Below are 19,328 nucleotides of genomic sequence, written 5' to 3' on the forward strand. Positions count from 1 at the left end.
CTACAGAACCTGCCGAGGGGCCGCCTGACTGGTGGGGGTTCTCCTAACCTTCCTGCGGCTGTCGACTTTCCTCCTCCACTGGGTCTGGGAGTTTGGAAGAGGTCTAGGCCTGGAAGCGCTACGGAGCCGATCAGACGCACCCTCCACTGCACTGGGAACACTATATTCACTTCTTACCTTTTTAGAGCTCGCCTTTTGAGCTCCATCCATTTATCTTCAAATTTGCACATATGAATTTGTAGATTCTGTGGAGTAAGAAGGTGATGAGGATGCAACAACTACTAGAATTGTCAATACTCTAACTGCTCGTTAGTACGAGAGCTCTTAAAGCTTCTAAAGGAAGCGTATCTAGTTATATGCTTTCTGACTTCCTAAAGTAGGAAGTTAGATCTTATATTTCCTTCATCAAGTTCTAACACTTATACACGTATTAGTGAAAAAAAAAAAATATCAATATTTCCCTTATTGCAAAATATAAGTGTCTACCGAAAAATTCGGTAGTTTCACGTAATATATTCTTCGAAATTTCGAAGCCAAATTCATTAAAAAGTTAATAAAAGCGTATGCCAAACCAAAGACCCAGTACTTCCCTGCAAAAGACAGCCCAGAAGGTCGATGGCGATGAAAAAACGAAAATCAAGTCAGGAGGTAGCAGCAACGTATGTTGACACTACCGCGACAGAGAAAATCTGGTTCTAGAACGGTAATCGTTCCTATTCCTGCCACCCAGCGGCAGGGGCGGTAGATCACCTGACCTACCTGCAGCGTGTGCCGCGAAATTCGAATTTCTGTCGGGGACGACGGAGTCTATAGCTAAGTATATATCTGCTGGGTAAGTTCCATGTACAAAATCTTGATTTGATGACAATTCTAGTCCTCTAAGCTTGAAAACTGAACTAAGCATAGTTCTATAGCCCTTAACCCCTTCAGCACTGGGACGTACACATGTACGTCTTTTACGGTACAGTAATAAAAGACCAGGACGTACGCGTGTACGTCTTTCATCCCTCCTTGAAAAGCAAAGCGTTTTCTTTAGCTTGGATGGTTTCCAGACACAGTATTGTGTACGAGAGAGGTGCTGAAGCTCCACCCACAATTCATTCTAACCAATGAGCGTCCGATGGACGTCGTGACGTCATTTTCATATGGGATATTAGGAGGGGTACTGGCAGGCCAACATATACCAGTGCGCCTAAGGCTATTATCTGAGAAGGATGATGACGATTTTGTCCGTAAACCATGTAGATTTAAATTCTAAACCTTTTTCCCTTTTGATTGCAGTTATGTTATTTTTTTTTTTTCAGTATCATGTCAGATGATAGTGTTTCAGAGTCAGGGTCTGAGTACCTGCCAAATCTATCAGATGATGATTATAGTGATAATTTCTTAGAGGTTGACAGTGACAACGAGTGTTTGGAAGACATTGAACCTCTTGTCGATGAAGGCTGGCGGTTCATAACTGATCCTTCTTGTGGCTTGCGCCCAGACCCAGCCCCCCCCTGATTCACGGAGGGTGGCAATGGGATTCCTGCTTACACACCAGATTTCATCTGCTTACATGATGCATTTTTTTCTCCTTTTTTGTGATCATGTAATTGACAAATTGTGTGAATGGATGAATGCTTGGGCAGAGTAGTACTTTCATTCAACAGGAAAGCTTAAGGTGAAAGGACTTCTATGGAGGCCTGTTACTCGTGATGAGATGTGTTTTTATAGCTTGCTGATGATAATGGGGGGTGAATAAACTACCCCATATGTATATACGTATTAGTCACGAGATGCTGTTGCTTTTATTATCATTATTATTATTATTATTATTACTATTATTACTGTTTTATTATTATTACCAGCTGCCTAAACATTCATTGATGTATACGCTGTTTCTGTATGAAACCTAGGAATACTGTTTCAGTAAGAAAACTAGTACTGCTATTACCAATACTACTATTTTACTACTACTTTACTACTTTTTCTGCTACTTTATTTCGATTACTTTACTACTATTTCTACTACTTTATAACAGTTCCTACTTCTGCAATTACTTTTTCCACTAAATATTCCTATTTTTTCCAATATTCTTACTATATTTTTTGTAATATTTTGAAAATGGGGTAAAAAATATTCATTGATATCCGTACACACAATGTTTTCACATAAGAATATGAAGGAAAAATATGAATAACATAAAATTTAGTGGGAGCAAGTAATGATTGATACTCGCGGTCGACAGGGGGTCTCATGCGGTATGCAAGCATTGGCAGCAATGCAGCAGGCCAGTGGCGAAGGGGTTAATCATAGATGTCGATAACTTCCTGGATTTCCTCAAGTAAAGAAGAAAGTCAGCTATTTGACTTACAGTTATTCAGACACCTTGTGTCAGTTACCCCACCACTCTCTGAAGGTAGACCACTTAGACTGGTACTGGCAGTCCAGTTATCAGCAGACTTGGTTATTGCGATCTGGTTTTATGGTGCTTGTTTAGCGCCATAAAATCAGGTGAGAGGGTCCGGGGTTGGAGAGCAGAATCTTGGGAGTCTGTGGTTTTTCGAAGTCGTAAAGAAGTCTACAGAAGGTCGATCCCAAAGTCTCCCAAGGTCCTTGCACACTAGTTGAACCAAAGTCCACTCCGTCGGAAGGACCTGATTCTGGTGACTTAGGCCATCCGCTAGGACATTCATCCTCCATTGGATGAGATGAGTCAGCAACGACACCTGATTCCTTTCTGCCCAAACGAAAAGTTCTTGAGTCACTTGAAAAAGGGAAAAGGAATATGTTTCCCCTTGTTTCCTGACATATGACAGAGCTGTCGAATTGTCAGAGTGGATTGTTGCTGTTTTACCTTGAATTAGGGAGGAAAAGGCTCGTAGTCCTAGAAAAATCGGCTTTAACTCCATTACATTTATGTGGGAACTTCTGAACTCTTCCAGCCACGTTCCTGACACCTCCCCGTTTCCCAGAAGAGCTCCCCAATCCAGGTTTGAGGCATCAGAATACAAGTCTAGGTCTGGGCTCAACGGGAGGACAGACTTCCCTTCTTGAAGTCTTTCTTCTGATGACCACCACTGAATGTCTTGTCTGATTTCTGACGTTATTGGGAACGCAAATGAATCCTGTGAAGTTTTCTTGAAAGAATTGCAGTGGCTTCATGTGGAGCCTCCCTAGCTTCACAAACTTTTCAACTGAGGCCAGTGTTCCCAGAAGGCTCACCCATTGAGCTGCCAAGAATTCCTGAAGGGACAGGAACCATCTGACGCAAAGGAGACAAGAATTTTTTCTTCTGGGGGAAAGAAAAACCCGAAAACTCCGAAAGTCCAGAATCATTCCCAAATACAAATTCCGTTGAGTGGGAATGATCTGAGACTTCTCAGTATTCATCCAAATAGTACCTAGTTTCTTTGTAAGAAGGAGAGTTTTTGACAGGTCCTCCGTGCATTTGTCCTTCAATTGAGCTCTGCCAGTCCTATAAATAAAACGAAATGTTTATTCCCAACAGATGAAGTCACTTTGCTAGTGATGCCAGCATGCCAGCAAAGACTTGCGGCGCTGTCAACAGGCCAAAGCATAATGCCTGGAAATGGAGAATCTTCCTTTGAAAAACAAAGCGGAGTATCTTTCTGGAATCCAGATGGAAAGGGATGTGAAAATAGGCATTCTTCATGTCCAAGGTCACCATCCAGTCTCCCTGATGGATGGCAGATATGATCAACTGATTGGTCTCCATGTGGAATTTTGTCTTCAGAACAAAATGATTCCCAAAACTGGCCTCCAGTACCCCCAATGATTTGGGGACCACAAAGAGTCTGTTGTAAAACCCTTCTGTGTTTTGATCCTCTATTATTTCTACTGCTCCCTTGTGAAGCAGTAGCTCTACCTCCCAAGAAATGGCCATAAACTTCTCCGATTTAGGCGAGTAGGCTGGTAGTGCTATCGGCGATATGACCAAAGGTGGACCTTCTTTGAAGGGAATGATATAACCTTGCTGTAACACCTTGACTACCAAAGGTTCCGCTCCTCTGCGACTCCATTCCCTCCAAAAAAGGCCCAACCTGGCTCCTACAGGCACACGAAGGATGCACTCCTCCCAGGGAAGGAGCTTCCACAATGTTGTAAAATTGGTAACTCTTCTTTACCAACTTGCCAGGAGGGAAAGCAAAAGAAGTTTTACCCATCTCTCTCTTCAAATCCTTCTTTGTTGACGAAGAGAGAACCAACTTGGGTAACGCCAAGCTGTCTGAAGCGGGTTTCCTCATGAGGAAAGTTGAAGCCAGGGATACTGGAGCCGCAAGAGAAAAAGTCTGGAAAGTTGTTGAGAAAATATCTCAATGCGGAATAGGAAGACAAAGGAGACAAATCCTGTCCTCCTCCTCCTCATCCTAAGAGATAGGTGATAAAGCTGCATCTTCCATTTTAGAGTGTGCTGGAGCTTTCAGAAAAAGAGACATGATGTCATCCAACTGTCATTCAAGAGGAGCGAGCGAAGGATCGGGAGTCGAAAAATGTGAACGAGAATGAGGTGAAACTGCTCTTGACTTGGCTGTCGGGGAAGACCGGCATGCAGCAACTGGCACTGAACAATCAGCTGAACGAGAGCGCCGCACCGCTTCAGGAGAACTACGTCCAGGAGTCTGAAGTAAATCCAGAACAGGTCAGGATTTCAAGGCCAATGAAACTCGCCCCGAAGAATCCATCTTACGTTTAGCAGACAGACTGATGATCCATACAAGGAAAAGACTCCGGGCTGCCCCATGCAGAACGAGGAAGAGGAGCCGATAAAGCAGGAAGCAACACCATGTAGCTACACAAAGGTTGCAAACTAAAGACATCCTCTTGAGTCCTCTTAGGAGGAGGAGACTTATCCACATCCTTGGACTGTCTCTTGAGGGGGTGTGAAACATCTTGAAAGCACTCACGACGACTCTAGTTGGGAGTTGAACCATCCGACTCTGACGACAGATCATGAACACCAAAAGAGACGTCTTTCCAGCAGCACTCTGTCGACAGCTGGGGTTTGCCAGCAGGTTTGACTAAGGGAGCGACTGCTTGGGGCCAAACCGCACCATCCGGTATGTCTTCTCCCTAGTGCGGGGGAGCAGGACAGTGACCTTTGTCTAGGAGCACCGATGTGACAGATACCCACCTCCTCTACACAATCACTATGCACTGCACTAACACTAGATTGATTGCCTTTTTCCACTAAAGCTTCAATAGAAGCACCAAGCTCCATCATCACACTCGCTAAAATTTGAACTTTTTATAAAATTTTGACTCGAGGCTAGGAGTTAGTGACACAGGAGCAGGAGGAGAAAGGATTGTAGAAGAAACAGGAATTACAGGCAAAACAATCATGCTATCTTCTACCAATTCAGCAGCTTGAACATTATCTGAACTAGATTTACTTTCTGCCCTAGCAGCTGCTTTCCTCTTTCTATCTTTATCCATCTTGTCCTGATGGGACCCAAAACAATCTTCCATTGCTTGTCGTCCCATTCACAACATTCAGCACAAGGGATTTCTTTCAGGCATTCTTGATCTGTACATCTACTATATTTGGTATGTGGTGGTATGTGGATCATAACAAGATTTAGCTAATCTGGTCTTACAACCATCTGCACAAAACCTAACACTAGTTGTGCTAGAATCAGACATATTTCAAAGAATGTGCTATCGCAAAACAAAACAGGGTACTTCACCAAACTCTGAACCCAACACAATACACTGAAGAAGCCTGCCTAAAACCAGCAATGTTCACCATGAGCCAGTAGAAACTGAACTGAAGCTCTCTGCCCGGTGTTTCCCTCTATAAGCCCCGGTAGTGAGCGGGGCATTTCAGCTACACCGTAACAATTTTCAATTGTTAGGCTGCTGTAGGTAGGAAGCTCTTAGCTATATACGTAATTACTGGGTAAGTTCCATATACAAAATTAAGAGCTCCCCTTTGTCATCCAAAACTTCAAATTTTGTTTTCATGCCTATTTTGTATGTACAGTACTGTGTGCACAGCATGTTGTGTTTTAGAATGAAAAAACTTGAAAGTAGTGTATTGATTTTATACCATAATATACTTAAGTAGGCACCAAGAGTACAGTAACCAACTTACAAACAGCTGTCTGGAATGTAACTCAGTTGTAAGCAAGGTGGTCTGTAATACAAGTCTTAGTCTTTTTTTGTGTCTATCTGTTTGAACAAAATCAACCAATATATCAACTTGACTCACTGAAAATATGTATACTTTATCATTAATAAAACCAGATGTAAACATGTTACCAACGACAATTATCACTCTCCAACTAAACAATAGTCTCTAATCTTATATGATGTTTACTTTGCATCACATTACACCAATTATACTTTACCTCATATGTTTTATTTTTGGTACACAAAACTGCTCCAGCTTCTGCATCCCCTCTAAGGATTAATCTGATGTAATAACAATAACAAAGAAAAAATCAATATAAAAATACATGCCAAAAAAAAAAAAAATCAATATAAAAATATATGGCAAAATATCAAGTGTGTGTCTGTGGAAAGAAAAAATAATCTAATCAACACTAGGAAACATTGTTTGCAAAGTTTACAATGTTTACAAACAGTTTCCAAACTGTTTACAAACAATGATTCCTGTCCTGACCTCAATTGTCGTCAGGATGCTTGTCGGTGCAGCAGCCTCTGTATTCTACTTGGCTATTTTAATGCACTAGAGGAGGGATAAGAAAACGAAAGAGATGGGTAAGGAAGTTTTTGGTTGAAGGGAGATTTTAGCTATGATATCTGAATCCCAGGTGCCCTTCAAGATGTTCATTACCTCTCTTTGTTTAATCAAGGCTGACTCTATCATCTGGCTTCTGTATCGACATTTGCTGCTATAAATTATATGTGACAAATTCCAGTTTATTCTGCAGTTATGGTTATTTATATGTTTAAAAATAGCTGAGCTCTGTTGTCCATACTTAACTGACTGTTTATGTTGTATTAATCTCTGGGGAAGTGATTTTCCTGTAAAAGCGATTAAGATTAGTCACAGTCCAGGCATGACATTTCATATAGTCCTGTGTCCTTGGGGCTTGTCTTTTGTTGGATGTTAATCAGGGATTTGGCTAAGGTATTTGGGTAGATAAAGCAAAAAGGATTAGATTTTCTGAGGTCTGGTCTTGAGGGGGTCGCGTCTGTAGAAAATTACATTTGCTTTATGAATCGCTTTCTCAATTATATGGTCAAGATACCTTAAAGACAAAAGATGCTTACGAATCAGTTTAGGAAATCTGGGGAACAAATTCGTAAGGCTCTTAAGAAAAGGTTGCTGGCTATGTCTATCTTGATAGAAATGTCATGATAGCTAAGGTAGTGAATGTATGAAAGTGAGAACGTTGGTATTCTGTACTATATGGTAAATTTGTATTCTGTCATTTCTCTAATTATTAAAATATCAAGAAGAGGAATTTTGTTGTCTGTTTCCCATTCAACTTTAAATTTCATGCTGGGCACTAATGCATTTAATTTTGAAAGGAATTCATTGAAATTGCCCCATCATTATCCCAAAATGTTAGAATATCATCTACATATCTCATCCACAGCATGATTTTTGGTTTTAAAACATTTATTACTATAGTTTCAAAGTATTCCATGCATAGATTAACTAAAACAGGACTTAAAGGATTACCCATGCTACACTCAAATTTTTGCATATAGAATGACTCACCGAATGAAAATACATTATTATCTAATAACATATTTTCATTCGGGGAGGCATTCTATAAGCAGGCAGCGGTCAGTTAGGTATGGACAACAGAGCTCAGCTATTTTTAACCATATAAATAACCATAGCCACAGAATAAACTGGAATTTGTGACATATAATTTGTAGCAGCAAATGTTGACGAATGTTGATACAAAAGCCAGATGATAAAGTCAGCCTTGATTAAACAAAGGCAGGTAATGAACATCTCAAAGGGTGACCTAAAAACAGCTTACCTGTGGATGGATCTCTTGGTATAAATACTACTGCCTTTCCTCTAACTTTTCTCATGCATGATCTACCTGAAGAGAGACAGCAGTCTCTGAAATATAGTATACTTACTTTCTATATTTTTGGCATTTTTATGGGCTTCTTTTATTAGATGGAATTCTGTTGTAACAGAACATTTTTACCAGTCATATATACATATACATACACAAATTTTATATGCATATATATAATATATATACATTCATTATACATGAGAATGTATACATATACACACAGAAATAATAAATGTTTTCCATTCTGGATGGGAAACAATTATGCGTTAAAAAGTGTTTGCAAACAATGTTTCCTAGTGTGGACAGGCCTTAACATATGCATAACACAAGAAACATACACTGGACATTTTTTATTCATTTGAAGTAATAACAAAAATGAAAGAAAAAATATAAAGATAAATGGCAAAACATCACAGAATGTGGAAAGAAAATATTATTTAACCAACTAAAAGATACATGTCAAACATACAGTTGAATCTTCACAAACACATGTCGCTTGTAAGTCCAAAGCAAAACCTTATGAATTCAAATACATTTTACCTGTCTCCCTTCTTCAAGGTCTCGAGAAGTTCCGAATTTACTTCAAACAGGAGAGTTTTACTTTGATTCTCTCCAAAATCTTTTGTGAATTCCAAGGTCTGCGTGACTGGCAGAAGTTCTTCGTTTGTTAACTTTGCATGGTGTATCAGCTTTTTCACATCATCGACTGATCTGAAAATGGCAACAGCCATAAGCCTTATTTATTCAGGAATGAGGTACAAGAAATCCATGTTGTTGTGTAAAAAGTCTCATTCTTTACCTTAAGTTACATTATGCTCTGTCATTTCTATCTTGCTGTCTTTGTTTAAATTTCCAGCTGAAGATCCGTACATACAGAGTCAACAGACTATATTAAACCCAAGAGGGCTCCAAAGGGAAATCAGTCTACAAAGAGTAACAAGTTGCTTGAAGAGGAGATAAATAAATAAATATGAGGGAATGGAAAATAAAACCAGCACACTAGTGTACTGATAAAATAAAAAAGTTGAAGAGCACTTAATGCATAAAAGATAAGGTTACCTTCCAAACGCTAAGAAGCTTTCTGCCACATCAGCCTATATCCATGACTCTTTCATCCTAAATATGACTGACTACACTTTTATTTCATATATACAAAACAAAATCTACATATGAATGAGATCGAATTACGTAAGAGCAAACGAAATTAACATATTCAAAATATGACAATTTGTCCAAAATTGCATTTTTCCTAACTATACAAACCTGAGGTCCTTTTACAATAGGAAGGTAACTAACGGCAGCTGGATGGTCGTAAGCTTTCGAACAAGGAAGTTCAGTAGTTAACTGCTTGTCCGACAGTGCGCGCGCCGCGCGACTGGGAGGCGATTTAGGCCCAAGCAAAAAAGCAGAGTGAGGGGTGGCATGAGGTGGGAATATGTGTAAAAGGACCTCAGGTTTGTATATTTAGGAAAAATGCAATTTTGGACAAATTGTCATTTGTTCCGACACGGGATATAACCTTTCGGTCCTTTTACAATAGGAAGATTCACTTCTTGGTGGGAGGAATCTGAGTCTTTTGTGAACAGACTGGTGTTTGCCCAACCTTGGATTGCCTCCCTGGTCGTAAGAGCGAGGGAGGGATCCTAGGCTCTGTCCGATTGATCGGGGTGTGCACCGCAGGATCAATGGTCAGACCTCTGGACCAAGTAATAAGAGAGAGGCAAGCGTATCTCTTAATACCAGCAAGCAAGAACTTGTTCCTGTTTGCAAGAGGCAACATAAAGTTATGGGTTTGTCTCTTGTTGACTTCCACTTCCCCCCCCTTGTTGGGGGAAGTGGTGGATATTCACTCCTATCCCTAGTGAAAGGGATAGGATGGGGCTCTGTCGAGTAGCTCACCTGCATCTCGTCCTTATCCAGCAGGGTGACGACCGTGTCCCTCTGCCCACAGGTAGAGGGGGAGAAAAAGATGGGAAGAGGAGCCAGTCACACTCTCATTCACTCATCCCTTCTTACAGTCACACCAGGACTCGATGCTGTTTCAGTCTGCGAGGGTCTGGGTTAGCTACACAACGTGTTGAGCAGCCACCACGGGTCCCAAGGAAAAAGTATCCAAGGACCTGTGGGCAATATCCTGAAGGTAGAAGGAGGTGAAGGTGGTCTGGTTGGACCAGACCCCTGCCTTCAGTACCTGCACCACGGAGAAGTTCTTGCTGAACGCGAGGGAAGAACCAATATCTCTGACTTTGTGGGCTCTCGGACGAAGGGTATGGATGTCGTCGCTACCATTGGCTTCGTACACCCTCCTGATCACCTCACGCAGTCAGAAAGAAAGAGTGTTCCTGTATACTTCTTTCTTGGTCATCCCAGTGCTAACGAAGAGGCGTCAACACTCAGACCTGAGGTGTCGAGTTTCCTTCAGATAGCGCCGTCGCGCCCTCACAGGACAAAGCAGCATCTTCTTTGCATCGAAGGCGGTGAAGTCCATTAGGGAGGGGATTGTGAAGGACTCGAACCGATCGGCAGGGACCGAAGGGTTCCGAGTCTTCGCTACGAAGTTCGGTACGAAATCGAGCGTCACAGATCCCCATCCCTTGGATGCTTGACTTCGCAGGAAAAGTCCTGCAGTTCCCTCAGAGGAAAAGAAGGGGATAGTCGCTATGACCTATCCCTCTTCTCAACTTCGGTGATCTCCAGTACCCATACTGGTCTATCCGTCTGCAGCGAAGTCTGCAGCGAAGTGTCTCGCATTCACCTATCCCATTGCAGCGAAGTTTCTTCTTCTCGGTAGTGGATAGGACACCGACACTCCATGGTGGGTGTCAATGGTATGGGTACTGGGACAAGCTATTAGGACGAAGTAATGATTGATCTGGAACAACCTAAGTCCACAGCGTAGATCGTAACTGACTCGGGCGCTCTGACAGCTGCCGACTGACTGCATTCGGTAGTGAGGCAAGTTGTCCAAGCATCCGAGCAAGTCACGTGACCTTCGCCTTTAAAAGGTTGTGCTAAGAGACCATACAAATCGTCTATTTGTTTGCCACCGATGCCGGACGGCTAGGTGATGATTCTCTCTGCCTCACCTGGTTTATACGCAGCACGTAGCCACGGTGACCCCGACAGCCACTGTGCAGGCTCAGCTGCCGGAGGTTTCCTTGCCGCCACCTGGGTTTCCTACTCCTGCTGCAGCCCCGGACTTCCTGTGTCCCAAGAGCTCTCCGCTAGACCTGCCTCCTGTGCAGAGGATGCTGCCAGTTCCTGCCCCGCCTCCTGTGCAGAGGATGCTGGTGCTCCAGCCCTGGTACCAGTTCCTGCCGTCATCGTTCCTGCCCGTGGTGTTGCTGCTCCCACCCCAGGTCCTTCCAGACAGGTACAGTCGGGCCCTGTTGCTTCAGCAACTGCCCCGGCTCCGTCCTGGATGGAAGACCTGACGGTGGTGCTGAGGAAGCTGACGAAGAGGAAGAGGAAGAGGAGGAAGGTGTCTTCGTCTTCTTCGTCGTCGTCGCCTGCCGCCGCTTCCCCTTCAACTTCTAAGGCCCATCAGCCGAAGAAGAAGGTTGCCTCCTCCCCCACTAAGAAGTCTCGTGCTGAGACTTCTAAGGGTCCGTCCCACTCCGGTGGGACAGTTGGGACTTCCGTCAGTCCTCCTGTTCCTTCGGGAACGGGGCCCGTCTCTCCTTCTGCATGGAAGAAGAAGACGGGGACCGGAGGAGTGTCGGCTAACACCGGCACCTCCTCATCTGGCGCCAGAGGTTCTGCCTCGGCGCCAGGTACCATCTCGGCCTCTCGCTAGCGAGAGTCACCGAGTGTATGGTCGCCTGCAGGTGACCAGACAGCCAAGACCCAGGTATCCGAGTCCTCTCGGCGCCACGATCCACGCACGGGGCGGAAGACTGGCGGGGGTCGCTCGGGCGACCCTCACCAGACCAGCGATCGCTCTCGGGGAGACGCACTGGTACCCAGGGTTGATGTGACGGTCCCAGACGGCTCGCGGGCCGAGGCGAGGAAGCAGTCCCTCAGTCGCCTGAACCAGCCTCGGCTGGTCCAAGCGGCGTGACGCGCCGTGAGGACAGGCCTAGCTCCCACCGCGACAGCGGACTCTGCAGGTCCCCTGACCGCCGCTCATACAGGGACCGAGCAGAGAGGGGGAACAGCAGCAGCTCTTCTGACACTCGGGACCGTCGCCGCTGTTCTCAGTCCAGCCACTCTCCCCGGGAGAGCCGCTCGACCAGGACTGCAGCTCAATCGCCACCGTGGGTTTGTGATCGCCTGCAGCCCCCTCAGCACTCCGGCTCTGCCGGTGGGTGCGGGAGAGCATCAGGTCTGCCTCTCCGATCCCTTCAACTTCCTCGGGCTTTACTGGGAAGAGCGAGGCGATCAGGAGCGATCACGAGGGGTGCGCGCCACGACGCCCTACGAACCTGGCACAGTCCTCGGATCCACCAGATCGAATGCGCAAGTGGTAGGGAGGAGACCAGGAGGGGTCTGTCGTGGTTCCTTCTGTGGAAGGAGGAGGGTCTCGGGAGGTATTCTTGTTGGAAGGGCTTGAAGGTCCGTCTCCACAGGATGTAGTCACTCCCGAGATCCAGAGGTCGTTCGCGGAGGTAATTGCACTGATTCGTCAGCACAACGACCTCGGATAAGGATCGCCGCTCCCACCTACCGAACCCACATCGGGCTTGAAGGCGTTCTGGGGACCTAAGAAGGAACCCAGGACGCCGGTGGGTCTGCCCCGATCAGCCTTGGCTGACAGCGTACTAGGCCAGGTGGACGCTGTCGTCTCCGGACAGGAGGGTTCGCTTCGGTCCGGTAGGTCTGCTAAGCTCCTTCCTCCACCTCTACCGCAACAGGGTGCTTCTACGTGCCTTCAGAGGACCCTCTGCCGCCCAAACAGGTTAACCCGGAGCTAGCCAGGCTAACTCCGGGGGTATCTCTGCAGCAGCTCCTGTTGGAGAACCTCTGGTTCTCGCAGCAGGAGGCACTTGCCTTGTCGCCTACCTGACCCACCAGATGGCCAACCTGTGGGCCAACCTGGTTCTCCGGCGTAGAGACGCTGTTCTCACCCGAGTGACCAGGGCGGCCGGGCGTCAGGCAGCTCTGGGTCTTCACAACGGACCGGTGCGGAGTTCCTCCTCTCTCTTCCCAGGAGAGATGGTGGACGCTGCGGTGGAAAGACGGCGCACAGACGACAGTGACCGTTTAGTACACCAGGCAGTCTCGAAGACGTCTGGGCAGCCTCGAGCTACTGCGGCCAAGCCCAAGAGTTTGGTTAGCGCTTCCTCTGCGGCCAAGACAATCGCTTCATCGAAGCCCAAAGGAAAGACTGCCTTCTACTTCTTCTAGCCCTCCTCCCAACCCTCCTTCTCACGAGGGGGAGCTGGGAAGAAGTTGAAGAGAGGTGGGAAACGCTAGGGACGGCGTTCCCCCCTCACCTGCTGCCAGAAGTTGGGGGGTGCCTGGCGAGCCATTGGGCAACATGGCAGCGCTACGGTGCAGAGACCTGGATAGTAAATGTCCTTCAGGAGGGATATCTACTACCCTTTGAGTCTCGGCCACCCCCCACCTCCAACCCGGTCCATCTACAAACCTACGTTCCTGGCTCGACCAAGGACGGGACACTTTGGCAGGAAGTAGAAGCCATGCTGAACAAACGTGCTGTGGAGATCGTTCAGGATCGGTCGCTGGGCTTCTACAGCCGCCTCTTCCTAGTGGAGAAGTCCTCGGGGGGCTGGCGCCCGGTGATAGATCTCTCTCCCTTGGACCGAGGGAGGAAAGAAGATGATGTGTCCGTGACCAGGGGAGTAGCCGAAGAACTTTCCGGTGACTCCCTGGCAGGCTACGTCGCTTTCCCCTCCCCTCAAGCGCACCCACTGTTCCTACGACCACAAAACACAAATATCACAGGGCTCGGCGCAAGAGCATTCGTGCCCCCAACACTAAGCATACAATTCATGAGGATCAACCTCCAAGGAGCGGAAGGCCCCTTCACTTACGGCCCTCCACACCAGGGCAAATCCTGCGGCTGATGGAGGGGCATGGGGAACTCTCCAGCTCACGAGAATCCATAACAATGGTAATAAAATACAAAAGCACTAGTACTTACAGTATTTTACACAATCACACAAGAATAGCAAACCAAGATTGAAGAAACAAAGCATACAACGAAAGGCGGGCAGAGAGAAGTGGGAACACGTCTGTCACCCAGCGCGGCCGAAAGAAAAGTGGATCTTCACCTCCCAGTTGCGCGGTGCACGGACTGTCGGACAAGCAGTTAACTGCCGAACTCCCTTATTCGAAGCTTACAACCGGTTCCAGCTGCTGCAAGTTACATTCCTATTGTAAAGGACCGATGGTTTGTATTCGTATCGGAACAATATAACAATTACATGAATAGCTGATAACAATCTGCATGAATAACTGGTAAACTGTTCTGCAAGAAAGTTGAGTATAGCAATTATTTACAATAGGTACGAAAGTCAAGATGTCGTGACGTCATAATACAGGACTTAAAAGAGCGTTCTAATTCCGAAAAATAATTACTTAAATTTGAGTCAGAATCGAGTTACTCTTTCAATAACGAATATTTCCATATTAATCATCATAAATATGTAAAATATTGATGTTTTACTATTTATTTAAATACAGGTATTATCCGACTTACAACCTACTCGACATACGACCACTCGTACTTACAACCTTACTTCAGACAGTTGACTATTGAGTTACTTGGCACTGCGCCATCTCATGAGAACTCTCATCACTCAGGCAGCATCAGTTTGTGTTACCCTGCCCAATCTGCAGCATCATTTGGTATTAACAGTACTGTAGGCTGAATTGCAAACCAATTTACGTAAGAATCGACTTCTGACATGCATGCAAGAACCTAACCCCATTGTAACTCAATGCTTGATTGTACGTAATATATACTATTACATAAATGATTAAAATGTATTAGTAGAAGTACATTATGGTAAAAAGATTGAAATAATGATTGTACATTACATTACAGTACTAAGTAGGCACTTATATAGCAAAGGTTTGATAGTATACCCTACCCAGTATGTTGGCCACTTTCTAAGGTTCGACTTACATCCATTCCGACTTACAACCAGTGGGTCGGAACCAAACTTGGTTGTAAGTAGGATAGTACCTGTAATTATCTAGTGCACACTTCGTCGTCGTCTCCAACCAAAAATGATATTGTTATGATACAATAAAGTTTCATACATACTTACCTGGCAGATATATACTTAGCTAAGACTCCGTCGTCCCCGACAGAAATTCAAATTTCGCGCCACTCGCTACAGGTAGGTCAGGTGATCTACCGGCCTGCCCTGGGAGGCAGGACTAGGAACCATTCCCGTTTTCTATCATATTTTCTCTCTTCCACCTGTCTCCTGCGGGGAGGCTGGGTGGGCCATAATCGTATATATCTGCCAGGTAAGTATGTATGAAACTTTATTGTATCATAACAATATCATTTTCATACAATCAACTTACCTGTCAGATATATACTTAGCTGATTGGCACCCTTTGGTGGAGGGTAAGAGACAGCTAATTCTGGAATAGACAGGTAAACAACATATGTTGTAGGTATAAATAAAACCTTGGTTCCTACCTGATAGGTGGTAGACTTCGTGGGTGTTTGCCCAGTAGTCTGCATCACCTCAAGAAACTTTAGCGAGATATATGATCTATGGCCAAGAGTCCTTGTGGGTCTGCCGATGGGGTCTTATCCGCTTACTCGGCAGAGCCTGAAAGGACTTTGTCAATGACAATACACCTTATGAAGGAGCATACAACCAATCCCGACCACCTGATCCTAACCACATGTTAGAAATAAAGATTGTTCAGAGTTATCCCCCAAACTCTTCACAACAACCATAACTCAAAAAGCACAATACGCACACATACATAAATTTCAAAAAAAAAAATTTATACTCATCTAATCAGATATCACAAGAGTTTCTTACTGAACAACAGAGACGGCCGCCCGTGCAGCACCAAGTCCTTTTTGTTAGAAGAGACTCTAGAACATATCTAAAAAGAAAGTAAGTATATACTTAAGGATTGGTGTTGGCTCCCATACCCAGGATCGTATCCGCCGATACGAAAGGACCCAGAGAAAAACATTTCTCATAGGTCACACGAACGTCTCTCAAGTAATGAGATGCAAATACTGAGTTGCATCTCCAAAATGTCGTATCTATGATGTTTTTAAGTGACATATTCTTTTGAAACGAGAGAGACGTCGCTACTGCTCTCACTTCATGAGCTTTCACTCTCAACAGTCGAAACTCTTCGTCAGGACAGATCTTATGCGCGTCTGTAATGACGTTTCTCACAAAGAATGCAAGAGCATTCTTGGACATCAGTCTTGTGGGGTCTTTTACCGCGCACCAAAGACCTTGCCTAGAGCCTCCCATCTGGTGTTTTCTCTGAAGGTAGAATTTTAGAGCTCTTACAGGACATAGAGACCTCTCTGCTTCTCTGCCTATGAGACTCGATAAGCCTTTAACCTCGAAGGACTTAGGCCAGGGATTCGTGGGATTCTCGTTTTTAGCTAAAAACAGGGTTTTAAACGAGCAAATAGCTGAGTCTCCCTTGAATCCTACTTTATCCTCCAGAGCATGTAATTCACTAATTCTCTTTGCCATAGCTAAAGATAATAGGAATAGGCATTTCCTAGTGATGTCTCGAAACGACGCCAGATGAGGAGGTTCGAACCTTTCGGATGACAGGAACTTGAGTACCACGTCTAGGTTCCAGTTAGGAGGGACCGGTTCCTTAGACTTCGTAGTCTCAAAGGATCTTATGAGATCGTGGAGATCCTTGTTATCTGCCAGATCTAATCCTCTATTCCTGAAGACTGCCGAAAGCATACTTCTGTATCCCTTTATTGTGGATACAGCTAGATAAGATTCTTCTCTCAGGAATAGAAGGAAATCCGCAATTTCCGCTACAGAGGTAGTGGAGGAGGACAACTTCTTAGTTCTGCACCACCTTCTAAAAACCTCCCACTTGCACTGATATACTTGTCTAGTGGAGGTTCTGCAGGCTCTCGCGATCGCGCTTGCAACTTTACGAAAAAACCCTCACGCTCTGACGAGTCTTTCGATAGTCGAAAGGCAGTCAGAGCGAGAGCGGGGAGGTTTTGATGATACCTCTGGAAGTGTGGCTGTTTGAGAAGATCCATCCTTCTTGGGAGGGATCTGGGAAAATCTACCATCAACTCCACCACCTCCGTGAAGCCACAAATTTTTTCAGCACTAGTCCCAGGATTTTGAACGGAGGAAAAGCGTAGACGTCTACGTGAGACCAGTCTAGTAGGAAGGCGTCTACTATCAGAGCTCTGGGGTCTTCCACGACCGAGCAAAAGACTGCTAGCCTTTTGGAGATGAACGTGGCGAAGAGATCCACATGAGGAGTCCCCCAAAGAGACCAGAGATCTTGACACACATCTTTGTGTAGGGTCCACTCTGTGTGAAGGACCTGGTTCCTCCTGCTGAGCCTGTCCGCCCTCACATTCCTTTCTCCCTGAACGAACCTTGTAAGCAGGGAGATGTTCCTTTGAGACATCCAAAGTAGAAGATCTTTTGCAAGTTCGTAGAGGAACAAGGAGTGAGTCCCTCCTTGTTTCCGAATGTAGGCAAGTGCTGTGGTGTTGTCCACATTTACTTGAACTATTTTGTTTGAAACAAGAGGTTCTAGACTCTTCAGAGCCAGGTGTACAGCGAAAAGCTCTTTGCAGTTTATGTGCCTTGGCTGCTTCCCAGGTGCCTGACACTTCCTTCGAGCCTAATGTTGCTCCTCAACCTTTCTCCGACGCGTCGGAGTACAACACTAGGTCTGGGTTCTGGATTTTCAGGGAGATTCCTTTGTTCTCCTTCAGAGGGGGCAACCACCATTCCAAGTGCGGTCTCATCTCCACTGGAATGGGAAAGGCGTCTGAAAGATGTCCGGTCTTCCAACTCCAAGACCTCTTGAGGAAGAATTGAAGTGGGCGTAAATGAAGTCTTCCTAGTGGGAAGAACTGTTCGAGCGAGGAAAGGGTCCCTAGAAGGCTCAGCCATTCCCTCGCCGAAGTCTGTTCCTTCCCTAAGAAGAGAGAGACTTTCTGCAAACCTTTTGCGATTCTCTCTTGCGAAGGAAATACTCGAAAACCCCGAGAATCCATCTGAATCCCCAGATAGACTAAGTTCTGTCTGGGGGTCAGCTGTGACTTCTCGAGGTTTACGAGTAATCCCAACGATCTGATCAGGTTTAATGTCAATGTAAGGTCCTCCAAGCACTGTCTCTCTGATCTGGCCCTGATGAGCCAGTCGTCCAGATACAGAAAGATATTTACACCTTTGAGGTGAAGAAACCTCGCCACATTCTTCATCAGGCTTGTGAAGACCTGAGGAGCTGTGGAAAGGCCGAAACACAAGGCTCTGAACTGAAATATCCTTCCCCCCGTCATGAAACGGAGGTACTTCTTCGATGAAGGGTGGATCGGGACGTGAAAATAGGCGTCTTGGAGATCCCGAGACACCATCCAATCTCCTTGTCGCATAGCCGCAAGGACTGAGGCAGAAGTCTCCATCGAGAACTTCTCCTTCTGAACAAATTTGTTCAGAGAGCTGACGTCTAGTACCAGTCTCCAGCCTCCCGAGGCCTTCGCAACCAGAAAAAGGCGATTGTAAAACCCCGGGGAGTTTTGATCCAGTACTAGTTCTATCGCTCTCTTGTCCCACATCTGATCCACCATCAATCGTAGAGTATCCCTCAGCACAGGATCCTTGTACTTGGCTGACAGTTCCCGCGGTGTTGAAGTCAGGGGAGGAGTGTCCAGGAAAGGGATAAGATATCCTTTCCTTATTACAGACATTGATGAAGCGTCTGTGTTGATACGTGCCCAGGACTCCACAAATCCCAGAAGCCTGGCACCTACTGGTGCTTGGAGGAGAGAAGCATCACTTTCCCTTTTTAAAGGGACGAAAGGCAGACCTACCTCTCTTCTCAGGAGCCTTCCTTCTTGAGGGAGCTCTGGAGGTAGGGCCACCTCAAAAGGGCTGAACCGATGTACTCGATCCTTTCTTATCCGCCGCAGTAACAGGTTTCTTCTTCCTTGCTGACTGGGTAAGAAGGTCTTGAGTCGCCTTCTCAGTTAATGAATGAGAAATGTCCTTCACTAACTGAGAAGGAAACAAAAAGTCCGATAATGGAGAGTACAGTAGTGCTGCCCTTTGAGAGTGGGAGACAGCTTTAGTCAAAAAGGCACTAAAGACTGTCCCCTTTCTTTAAAGAGATCTTGCTCCAAATAAAGAG

At 45.4% G+C, this 19,328-nt stretch overlaps 2 protein-coding genes across 6 annotated transcripts in view; both read right to left on the bottom strand.

The window, feature by feature from the left end:
* Positions 1 to 19,328, bottom strand: part of LOC135203053 (two pore calcium channel protein 1-like) — a 734,396-nt gene that overhangs the window by 161,231 nt on the left and 553,837 nt on the right. The window lies entirely within an intron of this gene.
* The window catches only part of LOC135202624 (sister chromatid cohesion protein DCC1-like), a 77,597-nt gene that overhangs the window by 21,694 nt on the left and 36,575 nt on the right, over positions 1 to 19,328 (bottom strand). The window contains exons 2-3 of the mRNA XM_064232121.1: positions 8,556 to 8,726; positions 6,354 to 6,417 (exon numbers count right to left, since the gene is read on the bottom strand). Of these exons, the coding sequence (XP_064088191.1) occupies positions 6,354 to 6,417; positions 8,556 to 8,726 (235 nt within the window). The remainder of the gene's footprint in view (positions 1 to 6,353; positions 6,418 to 8,555; positions 8,727 to 19,328) is intronic.

This window comes from Macrobrachium nipponense, chromosome 33 (assembly GCF_015104395.2).
Source record: "Macrobrachium nipponense isolate FS-2020 chromosome 33, ASM1510439v2, whole genome shotgun sequence".
In the NCBI taxonomy this organism is placed as follows: Eukaryota; Metazoa; Arthropoda; class Malacostraca; order Decapoda; family Palaemonidae; genus Macrobrachium; species Macrobrachium nipponense.